Here is an 18,216-nt window from a genome sequence, read left to right on the forward strand (position 1 = left end):
TGCTAGACAGCTGCGTTATGCCGGTTGCATGCGAATCAGGCGAAATGCCATTTAGGTCGTTCGGATACTTTTGAGCACGACTGTACATCTCGAGGTGAAAACGTACGAAAATGCACAACTGCACTTTTGCGAACTTCTGTTTTATTTTCGCATAAATACTGTTGTGAACCCACCATCTGGTATCAATGCATTACATTATCATCCATTATATATAATCATTTTGATAGTACACTTGATATTATAGATGAGTAGGACACAAGACAGGACATAGATAATGTCCGTTTGACGTCAACAGTGCGTAACATTTTACTTTTTTTGAATAGGACAATGTTCCTCTCCAATAATTTTTAGACTAGTCACAATAAGCTTACGCTGCAAGAGAATTCGCTTGTATTTTTCAATATGTGGTCTGTTGTCGGTTTGAAGGCCTTCAATTACATCGGCAACGTAGTGCAACTCCACCGAGGGCTGTCTGGGGTAGGGTGGAGATAGCAATGTGAAGGTTGCGAGCTGTCGAAGACGATCTTCATATTCCTAATGCTCTTGACGACGTTTAGCATCTGTGCGGCGCAGTCACCCAATTTCAGAATTCATGTTGAGTAATCCTGCTAAATTCCCATAATATTGTCTTTTTATATTGATGAGTAATATGGATAGTCGTCACGTTCATGCGCCGTCTACAACGCAAATTTAATGTTACTATCCTAGGAACTAACCTGCAATACGTTTTGTATTTCATAATCGGAACTATCTGCATTAACCGTCATCAGAGCAATGTCAGCGAACAGAATGCAGCAGTGCCTTGGTACCTACTTGGGGACCTGCTTGAGTCGTGTTCTAAGGAAAGGGTAGTTGCTGGTTCACATTATATTACACTAGCGAGAAGTACCGACTTTTCCTTTTCTCTGCAAACATCCAGAACTAAATTCAGTAACTAAATGCTAAGAATATATTTGCATTGTGCCAACTCAAAGATCAATAGATATGGATATAGATTTTTACATTTAAAGCCATTCTCGTTCTGCGTTGGAATATCATTCATTATTTGCTGGTTCTTGTTACGATTGTTATTGTCATTCTCTCACTCGCAAGAGCTTTCGCATTCCTATTTGGTATCGATGCACGTGAAGAGTGGCTATGAAAGAAGGGAATACTGAATGTTACGTCTTGCAGAATACACTCATTTACTTCGGCTCCTCGTGATCAACGCTACAGGAGAAGTGAGATACATAAAGTTGACAGTGTGAGGACAGACATGCTGGCACAACTCTGCAACTACACAGTGTTACCAGATAAAATGGTGCTGCGGAATCGAAAGTGTAGTACGGACTTTGCCACAGTAGCAGACAGTTGCTAATTTCGGACCATGACCGTGGATTACACTTCGGTCATTGCTGGTTAGTGTGTTGCAACTGTAAATGGAAGGCTTTGTTTGATAGTCTTGTGCTGATGCTGTCTGAATAAATTATGCAATTGGATAAAAAGCGGTTTAGTTTTGAGACCTAACCCACGAGGGGGGAAGGCACAGTGGTCTGCTTCAGGTATTCCAAGCAAGAAAACACAAAAAATAACCCAGGAAGGGTTCGAACAGCTACTTTCATGCAGAGACATGCATTTGGAATCTGTTCATCGTTACGGGGTCAAACAAGAGGGTAACATTACTGAAACAATGATCAGGCTACTTAGTATATAATAGAGCATACATATTTCAAGGAGGAAACGTATGAAGACGCAGACTTCCTCGTTATCAATATGTGCGGCATATCTTTCGTGTTAACGAAAGTAATATCCCGCTTTACCTCTTCTTACGTCTCAAATGAAATGAATGGCATGAGGAATCGAATATTTGCTGACTGCGTCTCTTCTTGCTTCCATCCTTACCAACATATTTCTTCATTCTCGTGGTAATCATGACATTCTATGTGTATGCTGCAAAAGATTGCACGTGGACAAAATCGACATCGAGGTGCAAAGCGTTTGGTATCTTACATTATATTCAATTCGAATAAGCTTCCGATGTATTTTTACTTCGTTTGTATTTTTAGATGATTATGAACGTTACGGAAAATTATCTCATATGCTTTATGTTGAATGAGAAACATTGAATGACCCGTTTTGCTTTCCCTACGTTGAAATGATATAATGTCGGCGTCAACAGCCTTCTTCCACGCCGGAAGCTGAAACTTGTATCATTCTGGATTAATGATAATTGAATGTCTCAATTGTATACATATCCCACAAGGCGACGTCAGAAACCATCAGGGGAGAACGCCACATAAAAAGCAAACGTGCGCGCGCGTCTCCACTCTGAAGAACCGTATCGGAGAATCACGGCAAGCATTTCGCTGAAGAGCTGCCTCGTAAGAGAGCCGAGAAATGGCAGCGTCGTAGCAAGTATTTGTCAACACTCTGATAGTGCATTTACTTCCGGGTGTAGGCCGGCATTACCTCGCTAAATTCACTTGACATTCGTTTTCCACATCGAAGACTCGTACGATATAATCTACTGTAAGATGACACAATTAGAAAGTGTATTTAATTTCTGGACTCCAAGAACGGCGTTCTTCACATAAGTAACACCTGTTTGTGTGTGCATTCGGGAGGACGACGGTGCATTCCCGCGCCCGGCCATCCTGATTTAGGTTTTAAGTCATTTCCCTAAATCGCTTCAGGCAAATGCCGGGATGGTTCCTTAGAAAGGGCACGGCCGATTTCCTTCCCCATCCTTCCCTAATCCGAGCTTGTGCTCCGTCTCTGATGACATCGTTGTCGACGGGACGTTAAAACAGTAATCTCCTCCTCCTCTGTTTGTGTGTTTAAGGTTGCGTTTTGAGGCTCAGGCAACATCGCAGTGACTATAGTCCGTCTCTTGCCGCCAGTGTGTCGTTAGCTCAGAGGTTCCCTTGTGTGTTGCAGTGATCGTACTATATGACATAGCAGTTCCAATCGCGGTAGAAGCCGCTGACTACAACCTTTTATTTTCCATTTTAATTAATGGAGTTGCAAACTGCTAGTAAAAATTCCTTATACGAAATCTGAAGAATGCCTTTAAACATCAATCTTCGTCCGATTTCGACTTAGTAAATTAAGTTAATATCATGGATGTCTGCTTTGCAAATGCCAAGGTATTTCACTGTAAAATAGATCCTGAAAAGATTCAAACCGACTGTCAACGATATAAATTTGAGCTTTGTTCGTCATATAGGTCTAATATGTCAGAAGGTTGTTTATGAAGTACACATGTTGATTAATATAGTTCCCCTATTCTAAATTTTTGCAATAGCATTTAACTGTAGACGTTTTATAACACCGGCGATAGCAATTCCTTTCCGTTCTCTGAAACCTCCAAAACGACAAATTTTTCTGGTTTAAATCTGATGACCTTAACTATCACTTCCGATCAACATTAAATACTTCATGAACCCATACATGGAACTCCAAATGTGCAGTGTTCCTGCACTGCTACAGAGCATGCATTGCAAGGTACTCACACTGTTTATCGCATAGACTTACCATAAGGAATGAAACAAGAACTGTAATATACTTTACACTACAGACGCTCACTCTGGCTTGACGAAAACATCCGAACATTGACCAAAAGTTGCACAAATAATTGAGTTTGAGAGGAAATGAAACGTGGTATGAAGCATTTATAAATTCATCGAATGTAGTGAGGTGGTTTAATTTCGTCCCAGTCTATAAAATTAATTTCGGGCCATACTCAGCTCTTGCCGATTAATGTAATATAATACCCGCCTACTAATCAGGGCGTCTATCTCCGTTGCTTTTGAGCGTGAATGGAAATTGTAGAAATTTTCTGTGGCGCTACATTTAATAATAAAGCGTTTTAAATCATCAAAAGCGATGAGCGGGAGCAGGCGCTTTCGATAAAGAACGGGGGAGTGCAGCGCCGCTGCTGTCGCCACGGCCGCTGCCGGTAGCCAGCAAATGGATCCCGGAGCTTTGCCGCATACGGCGTCCAGAGGAGGACAGTCTGCAGGAAATCTGCCGCAAAATCGTTACTGGATAAAATTTTGATATCGGTGTGTCAGAAAGCGAAATAGATTGAATCTGCGCTACCATTACATTCACGTCTTCAGCATTCAGACAGAAGAGGCTATAAAAATATTTTATGCCAGCTGCTCGTGATCCACTGACATTATGAACAGAAACAACGCACGCTACGGCTAGACCACAGGCGTAATCAGCCTAGGGTTTCTCTATCATGGGACAAGTTTTCCTCCAGGAAGTGCCGCAGTCTACAGTGTTACCAGATTGTGCAGATAACCGGACTTAAAGAATTAGCGAATTGGCCAGTTTTTTTGTCCCATGTCGCGATCGGCGCGGACTTAGCCTCTGAAGCGGCCGGCCGCCGGTCGAGTTTTATGTCAAAGAGTGTACATGGCGCATGTTGCATTTTGTGCACATGTGAAGAATAACTGTCTTTGTTACCAAGGGAAACATGACGAACAAAATTACAATTTAATCTGTTTAATTAAACAATGATAAAATAAACTAACATTTTATGAACAAAATCACTGTTTAGTTAAATAAACAGTGATAAAATAAACCTTTTGTTGTATCACTCTATTGCCACACACGTGTTATTCCACAGTAATGACCCACTCAAATCATTAAACAGTGCAGTTGCATCAGATCTGTGGCAACTGCTTATTTGGTTACTAATTATATCATAGATAACTGCCTCATTGTGGGCTTGTGCTGCTAGCTTGGAATCTGTCATTTTCTTGTGTACATCATAAAGTTTTTTCTCACCTAGCTTGCTGTTTATGTTATATTAATGCTGCTCACTTGGATGTATGACAACACAATTTATTACTGTGTTTGCTGAAGCGGGGCGACCGCTCGAGTGTTAATAGGTATAGTGATAACTATGCGTTATGTAGTTCTACGAGGTGCATTCAAGTTCTAAGGCCTCCGATTTTTTTTCTAATTAACTACTCACCCGAAATCGATGAAACTGGCGTTACTTCTCGACGTAATCGCCCTGCAGACGTACACATTTTTCACAACGCTGACTCCATGATTCCATGGCAGTGGCTAAGGCTTCTTTAGGAGTCTGTTTTGACCACTGGAAAATCGCTGAGGCAATAGCAGCACGGCTGGTGAATGTGCGGCCACGGAGTGTGTCTTTCATTGTTGGAAAAAGCCAAAAGTCACTAGGAGCCAGGTCAGGTGAGTAGGGAGCATGAGGAATCACTTCAAAGTTGTTATCACGAAGAAACTGTTGCGTAACGTTAGCTCGATGTGCGGGTGCATTGTCTTGGTGAAACAGCAGACGCGCAGCCCTTCCCGGACGTTTTTGTTGCAGTGCAGGAAGGAATTTGTTCTTCAAAACATTTTCGTAGGATGCACCTGTTACCGTAGTGCCCTTTGGAATGCAATGGGTAAGGATTACGCCCTCGCTGTCCCAGAACGTGGACACCATAATTTTTTCAGCACTGGCGGTTACCCAAAAATTTTTTGGTGGTGGTGAATCTGTGTGCTTCCATTGAGCTGACTGGCGCTTTGTTTCTGGATTGAAAAATGGCATCCACGTCTCATCCATTGTCACAACCGACGAAAAGAAAGTCCCATTCATGGTGTCGTTGCGCGTCAACATTGCTTGGCAACATGCCACACAGGCAGCCATGTGGTCGTCCGTCAGCATTCGTGGCACCCACCTGGATGACACTTTTCGCATTTTCAGGTCGTCATGCAGGATTGTGTGCACAGAACCCACAGAAATGCCAACTCTGGAGGCGATCTGTTCAACAGTCATTCGGCGATCCCCCAAAACAATTCTCTCCACTTTCTCGATCGTGTCATCAGACCGGCTTGTGCGAGACCGAGGTTGTTTCGGTTTGTTGTCACACGATGTTCTGCCGTCATTAAACTGTCACACCCATGAACGCACTTTCGACACATCCATAACTCAATCACCACGTCTTCTTCAACTGTCGATGAATTTCAATTGGTTTCACACCACACAAATTCAGAAAACAAATGATTGCACGCTGTTCAAGTAAGGAAAACGTCGCCATTTTAGGTATTTAAAACAGTTCTCATTCTCGCCGCTGGCGGTAAAATTCCATCTGCCTTACGGTGCTGCCATCTCTGGGACGTATTGACAATGAACGTGGCCTCATTTTAAAACAATGTGCATGTTTCTATCTCTTTCCAGTCCGGAGAAAACGTATAATGCTTCATTGGAGAACAGGTGAAAAGGTGCCCAGCGATTTTCCATTTCACAGCTTTACTGTATGATTAAATGATGATGGCATCCTCTTGGGTAAAATATTCCGGAGGTAAAATAGTCCCCCATTCGGATCTCCGGGGGGGACTAATCAAGAGGACGTCGTTATCAGGAGAAAGAAAACTGGCGTTCTACGGATCGGAGCGTGGAATGTCAGATCCCTTAATTGGGCAGGTAGGTTAGAAAATTTAAAAAGGGAAATGGATAGGTTAAAGTTGGATACAGTGGGAATTAGTGAAGTTCGGTGGCAGGAGGAACAAGACTTTTGGTCAGGTGAACACAGGGTTATAAATACAAAATCAAATAGGGGTAATGCAGGAGTAGGTTTAATAATGAATAAAAAAATAGGAGTGCGTGTTAGCTACTACAAACAGCATAGTGAACGCATTATTGTGGCCAAGATAGACACAAAGCCCATGCCTACTACAGTAGTACAAGTTTATATGCCAACTAGCTCTGCAGATGATGAAGAAATTGATGAAATGTATGACGAGATAAAAGAAATTATTCAGGTAGTGAAGGGAGACGAAAATTTAATAGTCATAGGCGACTGGAATTCGTCAGTAGGAAAAGGGAGAGAAGGAAACATAGTAGGTGAATATCGATTGGGGGGAAGAAATGAAAGAGGAAGCCGCCTTGTAGAATTTTGCACAGAGCATAACTTAATCATAGCTAACACTTGGTTCAAGAATCATAAAAGAAGGTTGTATACCTGGAAGAATCCTGGAGATACTAAAAGGTATCAGATAGATTATATAATGGTAAGACAGAGATTTAGGAACTAGGTTTTAAATTGTAAGACATTTCCTGGGGCAGATGTGGATTCTGACCACAATCTATTGGTTATGACCTGCAGATTGAAACTGAAGAAACTGCAAAAATGTGGGAATTTAAGGAGATGGGACCTGGATAAACTGAAAGAACCAGAGGTTGTAGAGAGCTTCAGGGAGAGCATAAGGGGGCAATTGACAGGAATGGGGGAAAGAAATACAGTAGAAGAAGAATGGGTAGCTCTGAGGGATGAAGTAGTGAAGGCAGCAGAGGATCAAGTAGGTAAAAAGACGAGGGCTAATAGAAATCGTTGGGTAACAGAAGAAATATTGAATTTAATTGATGAAAGGAGAAAATATAAAAATGCAGTAAATGAAGCAGGCAAAAAGGAATACAAACGTCTCAAAAATGAGATCGACAGGAAGTGCAAAATGGCTAAGCAGGGATGGCTAGAGGACAAATGTAAGGATGTAGAGGCTTGTCTCACTAGGGGTAAGATAGATACTGCCTACAGGAAAATTAAAGAGACTTTTGGAGAGAAGAGAACCACTTGTATGAATATCAAGAGCTCAGATGGCAACCCAGTTCTAAGCAAAGAAGGGAAGGCAGAAAGGTGGAAGGAGTATACAGAGGGTTTATACAAGGGCGATGTGCTTGAGGACAATATTATGGAAATGGAAGAGGATGTAGATGAAGATGCAATGGGAGATAAGATACTGCGTGAAGAGTTTGACAGAGCACTGAAAGACCTGAGTCGAAACAAGGCCCCGGGAGTAGACAACATTCCATTAGAACTACTGATGGCCTTGGGAGAGCCAGCCATGACAAAACTCTACCATCTGGTGAGCAAGATGTATGAGACATGTGAAATACCCACAGACTTCAAGAAGAATATAATAATTCCAATCCCAAAGAAAGCAGGTGTTGACAGATGTGAAAATTACCGAACTATCAGTTTAGTAAGTCACAGCTGCAAAATACTAACGCGAATTCTTTACAGACGAATGGAAAAACTGGTAGAAGCGGACCTCGGGGAAGATCAGTTTGGATTCCGTAGAAATGTTGGAACACGTGAGGCAATACTAACCTTACGACTTATCTTAGAAGAAAGATTAAGGAAAGGCAAACCTACGTTTCTAGCATTTGTAGACTTAGAGAAAGCTTTTGACAATGTTAACTGGAATACTCTCTTTCAAATTCTGAAGGTGGCAGGGGTAAAATACAGGGAGCGAAAGGCTATTTAAAATTTGTACAGAAACCAGGTGGCAGTTATAAGAGTCGAGGGGCATGAAAGGGAAGCAGTGGTTGGGAAAGGAGTGAGACAGGGTTGTAGCCTCTCCCCGATGTTATTCAATCTGTATATTGAGCAAGCAGTAAAGGAAACAAAAGAAAAATTCGGAGTAGGTATTAAAATTCATGGAGAAGAAGTAAAAACTTTGAGGTTCGCCGATGACATTGTAATTCTGTCAGAGACAGCAAAGGACTTGGAAGAGCAGTTGAACGGAATAGACAGTGTCTTGAAAGGAGGATATAAGATGAACATCAACAAAAGCAAAACGAGGATAATGGAATGTACTCAAATTAAATCTGGTGATGCTGAGGGGATTAGATTAGGAAATGAGACACTTAAAGTAGTAAAGGAGTTTTGCTATTTAGGGAGTAAAATAACTGATGATGGTCGAAGTAGAGAGGATATAAAATGTAGACTGGCAATGGCAAGGAAAGCGTTTCTGAAGAAGAGAAATTTGTTAACATCGAGTATAGATTTAAGTGTCAGGAAGTCGTTTCTGAAAGTATTTGTATGGAGTGTAGCCATGTATGGAAGTGAAACATGTACAATAACCAGTTTGGACAAGAAGAGATTAGAAGCTTTCGAAATGTCGTGCTACAGAAGAATGCTGAAGATAAGGTGGGTAGATCACGTAACTAATGAGGAGGTATTGAATAGGATTGGGAAGAAGAGAAGTTTGTGGCACAACTTGACTAGAAGAAGGGATCGGTTGGTAGGACATGTTTTGAGGCATCAAGGGATCACAAATTTAGCATTGGAGGGCAGCGTGGAGGGTAAAAATCGTAGAGGGAGACCAAGAGATGAATACACTAAGCAGATTCAGAAGGATATAGGTTGCAGTAGGTACTGGCAGATGAAGAAGCTTTCACAGGATAGAGTAGCATGGACAGCTGCATCAAACCAGTCTCAGGACTGAAGACCACAACAACAACAACAACAACAAGTCTTTTTGTTCATGACTTTACCTCTCTGTAAGTTACATAATATTTCTAGTGATTTATTAGTATTAGATATTACCAAATAAAGAAAATGTCTGGTGGAGGCATCACAAAAATATTTTAAAAAATAAACTGCATTGGTTGATAAGTTCAATATAATGTGTAGATTCTTTCAGAAACTAGATTAGATCTTGTAAATAGGTGAATGTGTTGTAACTTAGATGTGTTGAACTGTAGTAAGCTAGTTTTAAGATTTCCAGTGCTGTAAATAAATTATTTAAGTCTGAACCCTGCGATCAGACTGAAGACCATGCATTGTTGACTGTCTGCTGAGACTTCATTTGCCATGTGGTGTGTGAATGTGGTATGGAGAGGCTTTGGTCAGCACACAACTGTCCTGGTCATTGTTGACTTTCCTGATCATGGAGCTGCAACTTCACTCGAGTAGCTACTCAGTTGGCATCACAATGCTGAATGAATGCATCCCACTCCAGTCCTCCCACCAAGGAAAAATCCCAGGCAGTACTGGGAATTGAACCCAGGTTTTTCACATAACAGTAAGATGCATAGATCACGTGGCTACGGAAGTGTGATATTTTGATTTTATCTACTTTATCTTAATGTTATCTGTATTGGTCATTGGAAAATGCAAGTGCAAAATAAACAGTAAGATGTTGCAAGAATTCCTGTTTGTTAAAGGACACAGTGAGAGTGCTGAGTGTACAGTTTGGCTGTGTGAAATTTATCATTGGATGTGGGAAATGTACAGATAGAGTAACTTGTGTGAAGCCCAACAAACATAAAGCTGTGCTTGAGGTTAGTTCTTGCAGATCAAAAATGGATAACTATTTATTGGTGATGGCCGTTTGACATAGATGAACAACTTTCAGTGCAAGAAGCCACATTTGCATACTGTACAGTGATGCACAACCAGTTTAAAGTCCATGGAATGCACTACTGACTTAATTAAATTCAACAAGAAACTCTCATGCTGACAGACAAAAACAAAATCAATGATCACAAATGTGGTTGCAGTTTGCTATGGAATAAATAGCGAAGGAACTGTAAAAAGCATAGTTTATTTCAGTGATGACAGATTCTTCTAGTCACGCAAACTTCCAGTTAGTTCCATTTTGTAAAGTTTTATCATCCAGATAAAGGCATTGTAGTGTGAGTGTTTGAGGTAGTGAACTTGGGTACTGAAAGTACAGAGCATTTGAATTTGTATGTCTTGGAAGTATTGTAAAAATTCAGTCTTAAGGAAAGGATGGTAGCAATTTGACTGGCAACACAAATATCAGTTATGGAGGAAAGGCAAGAAACAATCTTTAAGTAGCAAGAAAAAGAGTGAAAATAGTTTAATATCTGGAGGATATCCCACTCATATTGTGTACAATGCTGTCCAAACTGGCTCAGACAGATTATCCATTGATATACAACTTATATTGGTAAAATCCACCAATGTTTCCATGTTTGAGGCTATCAGCGCAACAGTGGCCTGACCCACATTTTTGGAAAAAATGAGATATTCAAACAGAACATTACTTTACGCCCTACCATTACGTCCTACAATCGCCAGACATGTATTCGGACACCCTGGACAATGTGGCAGCACCAGATGTTTACGCACCATGCAGTGCCATATGAAACGGGGCGCAATAGTGGCCTATGCCACATAGGCCGCTATTGCGCCATGTATGCATAGTGAGTAGGCCAATGGGACAGCGTACCATACGTTATACAGCACGTGACGTCCGGTGGAGGACACGGGTGCAGTAATCACTCACAGTATTGTGGTCGACTCACGCGCTGAACGATCATTAGTGTGTATGTGTATTACAGAACGACATGTGCAGTAGCCCTGGTGACAATGTCGAAGCCGCATTGCAAGGTAAGGATGGTGTTATGTTGCCTTGTTGGACTCGTATGATTTGATATGGACACTGGTTCAGATAAGGAACATTTTGATTTCAGACCTATTTGGATTGGACACTACTACCAATGCTTTAGATGTGGAATGTGCACCTGGCCGATTCAGCCAGCATGGAAATGGTACAGTGAATGAGTTACGTGTCATGTTAGCAGAGCCCAATCTACCCGGTACATTGAAGGATACCACACCCACTATGTCAACCATGGGTAGATTGGAGGGGGATTGTAGTACTGGTACTGTAATTGCACCACAATGAGGAAGAAAAAGGGTCCAGAATGCACACCTGTGGGCACAGAACAATCGAAAAGAAAAGTGATTGAAAGGGGAAGAATACATTAATGTGAAGGGAAATATAGTGCCAAAGAAATGTTCCACCCTTGGAGCATGCACGTGTCAGGAGGAATGTGGTCGACATTTTTCACCCGAACACCAGAAACATCTATTTGACTCATTCTATGCATTAGGTAGTTTAGACTTGCAGTCGGCATGCATTTATGCTATGGTGAAGGTAGTCCCTATGGCACACTTGTATTCCTCTGGTACTTTAGAGTCATATTGAGCAACAACACGCCTATAGCATTTCCAGAATGAAGAGGGAGTGGACGTGAAGGTGTGTAAAACGTTCTTATAGAACATTTTGCAGATATGAGATAGTAGGATTTCAAGGGTTCCTTCATACAAAGTGCAGCACCAGACCCCACCCATTGATAAGCAAGGCGCATGCCCTGCTAAAAACAAAATACCAATAGCAAAGATGGTTGCAGTACAGAACTTCATAAAATGGTTTCCAGCATGTCGGAGCCGTTATGCAAGAACGAATGAAACAGTGGTTCAGAAGTATTTGTCACCAGGCATGAGCATGGGGAAGTTATACCATTTATATCAAGCCAAGCATGATGAACTGGTCTCATACTACATGTTTGGTCAGATATTTAATAAAAGATTTAATGTGTGCTTTCATCCCCCTGTTAATGATTCCTGCCGTAAATGTGACCTCTTTAACATCAAATATGCTGCAGCTGACACCATAGAAGAGAAGGGTAAATGGGAATATGAAAGAGAGTTACATCAATGAAAGGCTGAGAGCGATGGGAATGCATCGTGATGCAGCAGAAGGAAGGCATCAGGACAACGATATGACTATGGTTGCCTTTGATTTGATGAGGACTTTACCAACACCGTACTTATGACAGGTATTTGTTACTACAAGTGGCAATTGTGGACATACTGCCTTGGAATACACAACCTATGTACCAAGAAAGCTACCATGTATGTATGGAGTGAGGGCAAAGCATCCCGAGGACCACAAGAAAGTGTATCGTGTCTCACACATTACATTAAACATAATGTCCAAACAAAGCGACTGATTATGTACTCAGATCAATGTGGTGAGCACAATTGGAATATAAAAATGACCTCACTGTGTCAATTCATGATTCTGCATGCAGACTTCACACCAGAAGTAACCCACCATAAATTCCTAGTCAGTTTGCATTCATACCTACAATGTGACTAGGACCTCAGTATCATCACGAAGAACAGGAAATTTCACCTGAACATATAAACCACCTCTGACTGAATGAATGTCATTATCACTGCACGAAAACAACAACCCTTCACCGCAGCACCAATGACAAGGAATGATTTCATGTCCAAAGTATGTTTAGAGAGAAACATATGTAACCGTAAAGTGTCGACACACAATACCAGGGTGTAATGGTTCCATATTCAGTGGCTTCAGTATAAAGCATCTTCTCCCCATATTATGTTTTATAATTACTCCAATGAGCCAGATGTCCTGTTTGCTGATGTCAGTTTTGCTAAACGAGGATCGAAAGTAATTGAGACTGCGGACGTACTATATCCCAATGGACACGCTATTAGTATGTTGAAAAGGACCGATTTAATGATCTTGCTGCAATTCATATCCCTGGTGTACCATGGTTATTACTGTAACTTGAAGACATCTGCACAGCTGTGCGGTGACACCATCCCTGTAAATGATATGGATGATGAACATTAACACCTTATGTGTATCTTGTCCAATGGTTGACTATAGTGTGTAAAGCAATAATGGCCTATCCCACATGTTTTGTATATTACGACCAAGTGCGCTGAAACAATAGTGACCTAACCCACATAAACAATGGTCTAAAAACACTATTTAAGGTTAACTCCACATATAGCCAATTACCGGACGCCATACCATGTTATGTATACCACAATCATTGCTATACACCGCAATCATTACCTTACACATCAATTCTGCAAACATCAATATCTTCCAGTGGCCATTCCCACAAACCAGTGCGCTGTGGGTTAGGCCACTATAGTGCTGATAGCCTCATTTATGCTGCACATGTTGGAAAAACTAAAATCATTGTGACTTCACTGAAGTAGAAAACAAGAAAAATTTTGGTCATAGTAAAAGTAAGAGTTTTTTTCTCTTCTACCTGCTGTAGCAGTCATGGATGCTTCCCAAGCATCAATATCCTACATAATGTCCCCTAAAAAAGTTTACTAGCACCCTCAAGAATTTGTTTAAAAATCAGTTCCCTTTCATCACCTGCGAGTTCCTTTCAGGCCAGTTATGTATTTTCTCCAACAGTATTATGTGCATCGGAAAAGGAAATGTAATAATTGAAGTTGCAAGACAAAATAAACATTGCTTCATGAATTAAAAGCCACAAAATCTGAAAGCTTTTTGACATCTGCAGTAAAACAGCAGTTGTTTAGTTTGGAAAGTGAAGAGCTAGTGATACTTGATCAGTTAGACATCACCACATCTTTCTATGACACCTACATAGGATATATTTCTGAATGGTATGAACCTTTTCTGCAAGCTCTTCAGCCAGTGGAGTGGATCACATTAAACAAAACCATCAAGTAAATTAGCGTTCAAGAATTGTATAGTTTGTAAAATCTAGTATGAACTTCATTGTGGATAAGTGAGAACTGTTTGATGACTACTGTGTAAGTAAATACTGTGAAAGTTAACTGCTGGACTGGGATTTGAAATCAAATGTTGTCAGTGAAAAATGGCTGGAAATTTTTACTAATTTTCACAATGAGCAAGTGTGTCTAAAACATATTCAAAGTTTGATTCAATTTTCACTAACTATGTAAAGAGTGGCTTTAGTAATAAAAGCTTTAAAAAAACCTCAAATTAGAAACAGTAAAAGCTTTGAGGATAAAAACATTTGTTAGCCTCCCTCTTATGGGCTTCTGAAGTTTGATATTTAATGAAAGTACAGTTTTGGAACAAATACAAACCACTCAAAAAGTGCTACTAATGTACCAGTGATTATGTCACATCATCTTCAATCCAAGATGTGTCAAATTTGTGTTTATATGTACATCAAAATTGTATATGCAATACTGCTGTTAGCTTCCCATCAGTGGTATGGTAGATTATGTGAAAATAAATTATTATTAAGCCTATATTGATGGTATTTTTACTAACTTCCTTTTTTGTGTTATTTTGATAATGTAAGTCTGGTTAAAAATACAACGGGAATCTTAATCATGGGCACCCATAGCTGTTCATAGTCTATATCAAATGATTTGGTTTAATGGTAAGATGATGCAGGAATTGAAGCATTACCATTTGAAGCAAAGTCTTGGTGGGCTGGAGAGAGGTTAGTAATTTACCCCAGGACATTGGTGCAAAGACTGGTGATCAGGAACTTTACACCCACCACCTCTCCTCCCCTAGCTGGCCAAATCTTGGCAGTAGCAATTTTCTATCACCAGCATTGAAATAGGCTTACCACTGGGTCGAGTGCCCCCACACAGGCGTGCATTAACAACCTCTGCTACGGAGATGGCTAGTGGTAAGATTATGGACTCGTGTTTGGGAAGGCAGCAGTTCACACCCATGTCCTACGCTTCTGATCAAGGATTTCTGTAATTTCCCTGCATCGCTTGAAGACAAATGCCGGGATGGTTCCTCTGGAATGTTAAAACCAGTTTCCTTCCATTATCGGTGCTTATACTCTAATTACTTTGTCACTAACAGGTCGTTAAACCTTAATCTTCCTTCCTTTTTTTTTTTTTTTTTTTTTTTTTTTTTGGTTGATAATGTATCATTTTATGTAGACCTGGTCCATTTTGCACAAATAGACTATCTTAAACGTTAGAAAAAATGAATCGGCTCATCCAGTTTTGTACTGTCAAAAATAACTTTGAAGATATAAACCATCAGTCGAAAAAGTTTCAAGACTAGATTAACAAATATAAACAAACATTTAGATGATGGTTCCAATGCTCCAGGTTTTCTACATAGTCCCCCTCCACTTCAGTACAACATACAGAGTGTTCATACAGCCAAGTGAAACTTTGGGATGATGATCAACCCACATGTTGGATGTTGGTTATGTGACTTTTTGTAGTTTATCATTTTGTGGTAGATTTGTATTGATCACACCAGTTCTTGCTACCTGTGTCTTTTTAGGGAAAAAAATCTGTGTTTAGCATTTCAATAAAGTCACGACAGACATCCAGACATTGTCATTTTTTGTTCAGGAGTCAATCTGTGCAGGATAAACTTTGCACACAGTTCAAAACATTTTCGAGAATAATTTGAACACATGATTTGGAGATGTTGCTCTATCGCAATTTGTGACACAATGATGTCGACACACTATGGCTGCACATCCAATACTTAACATTGCCTGGCTGGTTGAATGTATGTTTGTTGTTTACTGTTGTTAGTTCAAGCTGCCACTGTAGTTAGTGTGCTGAGATTGCTTAAATGCCAGGAATAAAATCAGTCTCAGAATTTATTGGATGGACAGTGTAGAAATCAGTAAACATATTTTAGTTATCTGATGTCCTTCAGATGTGGGGTTAAAATGTGGATTACAGTTGTTCTGGAGTAACAGCACCTGTATCATAAAGAAATTCTTGAATTCAGTGAGATATCTGTAAATGCCAGCATTTAGTCATGTACACAGACATTTGATTAACACATTAATTGTCAAGAGGCTGCCACCGATCACAGAAAAGTCTTAGGCCTGATGCTGTGTGTGTGGCAGCAGCCACAGAAGAGCCTTAAACTATCACGGGGCCTCGCGGTGAAACATCAACCACTATACACGTGGCAGTCAACATGTTAATTGTCTCTACAATCTTTTGTTCAATTGAGGTATTCTTCATAACATTTATTGTGAATATGAACAGTGGAAGTTGGAGCTAACTGATTACAAATCTTTTAACACTAAATCTTTTCATAACATTTGCATAAATTAGGTGGTGGTCAGTAACTAAAAGACAGCAAATACACTGTTCCCACCTGCATTGTAAAAGTGTGTGTTACATTCACATGACGTGGGGATTTCAAAACTTTACCTTTGAACACTACTGAGATACAATATTTCATGAGATTTACTGCTTTTCAGAATGTGAAGCATGAAAATAATATCCAGAAGAATTCCAGTAAAAATGGAAAAAAGTTATTTTGCACCTTACCTTGTTTGCTGTCCATGAAACATAATCGGCAGAATATGTGAATATTGTTTCTTCTTCCTCAGTGATATTCAGTGAAGCAACCAGCTCTTCAATTGATTGCATGGCTTTTATTTGTTCTGCAGTACTGTTCAGCATGATGTATTGAAAGGGTATTTGCGATGCCTGTCATAATGTCAAGAAACAAAAAAATAGTTTAAGTATGTAGCTGTGAAAAACATCTATTAAATCCGTAAGTAGAACAACAGTCCAAAAGTGAATTACAGCAAAATAAATGTAGGAATAAAAACATTTATTTCCTGCATAGTAGCAGAAAGTCACTCATGTTTCCAGTTTACAGAAGACTTGACAGACAACCAACAACAGGGTATCATTGTCACATGGTATATGGAGGCCTCTTAAAATTAACTTGAGAAAAATGTACAAACTACTCAAATATCATTTAAACATAACAAAAAAATACATGTACTGAATGGTTATAATTAAATTGATTGTGTTCAGAGTGTTGCAGTGTGTGCTGTATACATTGCAGGACACAGACGACGTAGGTATGTTCATTAGTTGTCATGCTTACAGAATATGCTGAAAAAATAATAATAGTTCCACTTTCTGCCACCAGGTGAAAATATGTCACAGAAAGCAGTCGGGATGTGGAATGTGTCCCATTTTGACATCAGTATGTTGCTTGTCGCTTGTCAATACATGTTGATTTCTTTTGTGAAGTGGCTACTGGTGTAAAGGATTAAGAAGGTTGAAGCATTCTGTACAAAACACAATGGCTTTTGAGAAGAAAGACCCTGAATTGCAGGAATATCACTGACAGAAGCAGCTGCAAAGAGGCAAGAATAAGATCTAGAAATTTGAAGAAACAGGTGGATTAGGTGGTGCAGCAGGGAAAGGGAGGCATCCCATTCCCATGGCAGTTGGTGAAGTTCCTGTAGCTATAGCCAACCATGCAGCACATACCTCAAATTCTGCAACCAGTGCTTGAGCTGTCACAGGAATTCTCTCTCCCCTGGACAACAGTTCAAAGAATTTTGCCACATTTCACACTGCTGTCACTGCAAGATTCAGAATGTGCACCAAATGAAGCCCCAAGATAGGCTACAATGCTGTGACTTTGCCCTTCATTTTTTGGCATGCTTGGAAACGGAGGACATGTGGCTGGTGAATATTCTTGGGACAGACAAGACAAATTTTACTCTGCACAATATCTTGAATGCACAGAACTGTTGCATATGCAATTCTACTCTATCGAGGGCACCCATACAATAGTTTGTAATGGGGTTAGACCTGGAAGTATGGAGTATTTTTAACAATATTATGACAAGGAAAGTTGATACTCACTATATAGTGGAGATGCTGAATCGCAGATAGGCACAACAAAAAGACTGTCACACATAAAGCTTTCAGAACTTTCCTTTTCATAACATTGTTATATTCCATCCTAGAGTATTTTTAATATTTTTTAAGATGAAGGCTGACTTGTAAGCAGCCACAAAAAAAGTTACAGTTATGACACAGTTTAAAATCTAGGTAAGACTGAGTTTTAAATAATTTT

The 18,216-nt window shown here is 40.1% G+C and overlaps 1 protein-coding gene across 1 annotated transcript in view; it reads right to left on the minus strand.

Annotated features, from left to right (window-relative positions):
- LOC126248348 (patched domain-containing protein 3-like) overlaps positions 1-18,216 on the minus strand; it is a 700,291-nt gene that overhangs the window by 195,391 nt on the left and 486,684 nt on the right. Inside the window, exon 14 of the mRNA XM_049949258.1 lies at positions 16,659-16,820. Within this exon, the coding sequence (XP_049805215.1) occupies positions 16,659-16,820 (162 nt within the window). The remainder of the gene's footprint in view (positions 1-16,658; positions 16,821-18,216) is intronic.

This window comes from Schistocerca nitens, chromosome 3 (assembly GCF_023898315.1).
Source record: "Schistocerca nitens isolate TAMUIC-IGC-003100 chromosome 3, iqSchNite1.1, whole genome shotgun sequence".
Taxonomy (NCBI): Eukaryota; Metazoa; Arthropoda; class Insecta; order Orthoptera; family Acrididae; genus Schistocerca; species Schistocerca nitens.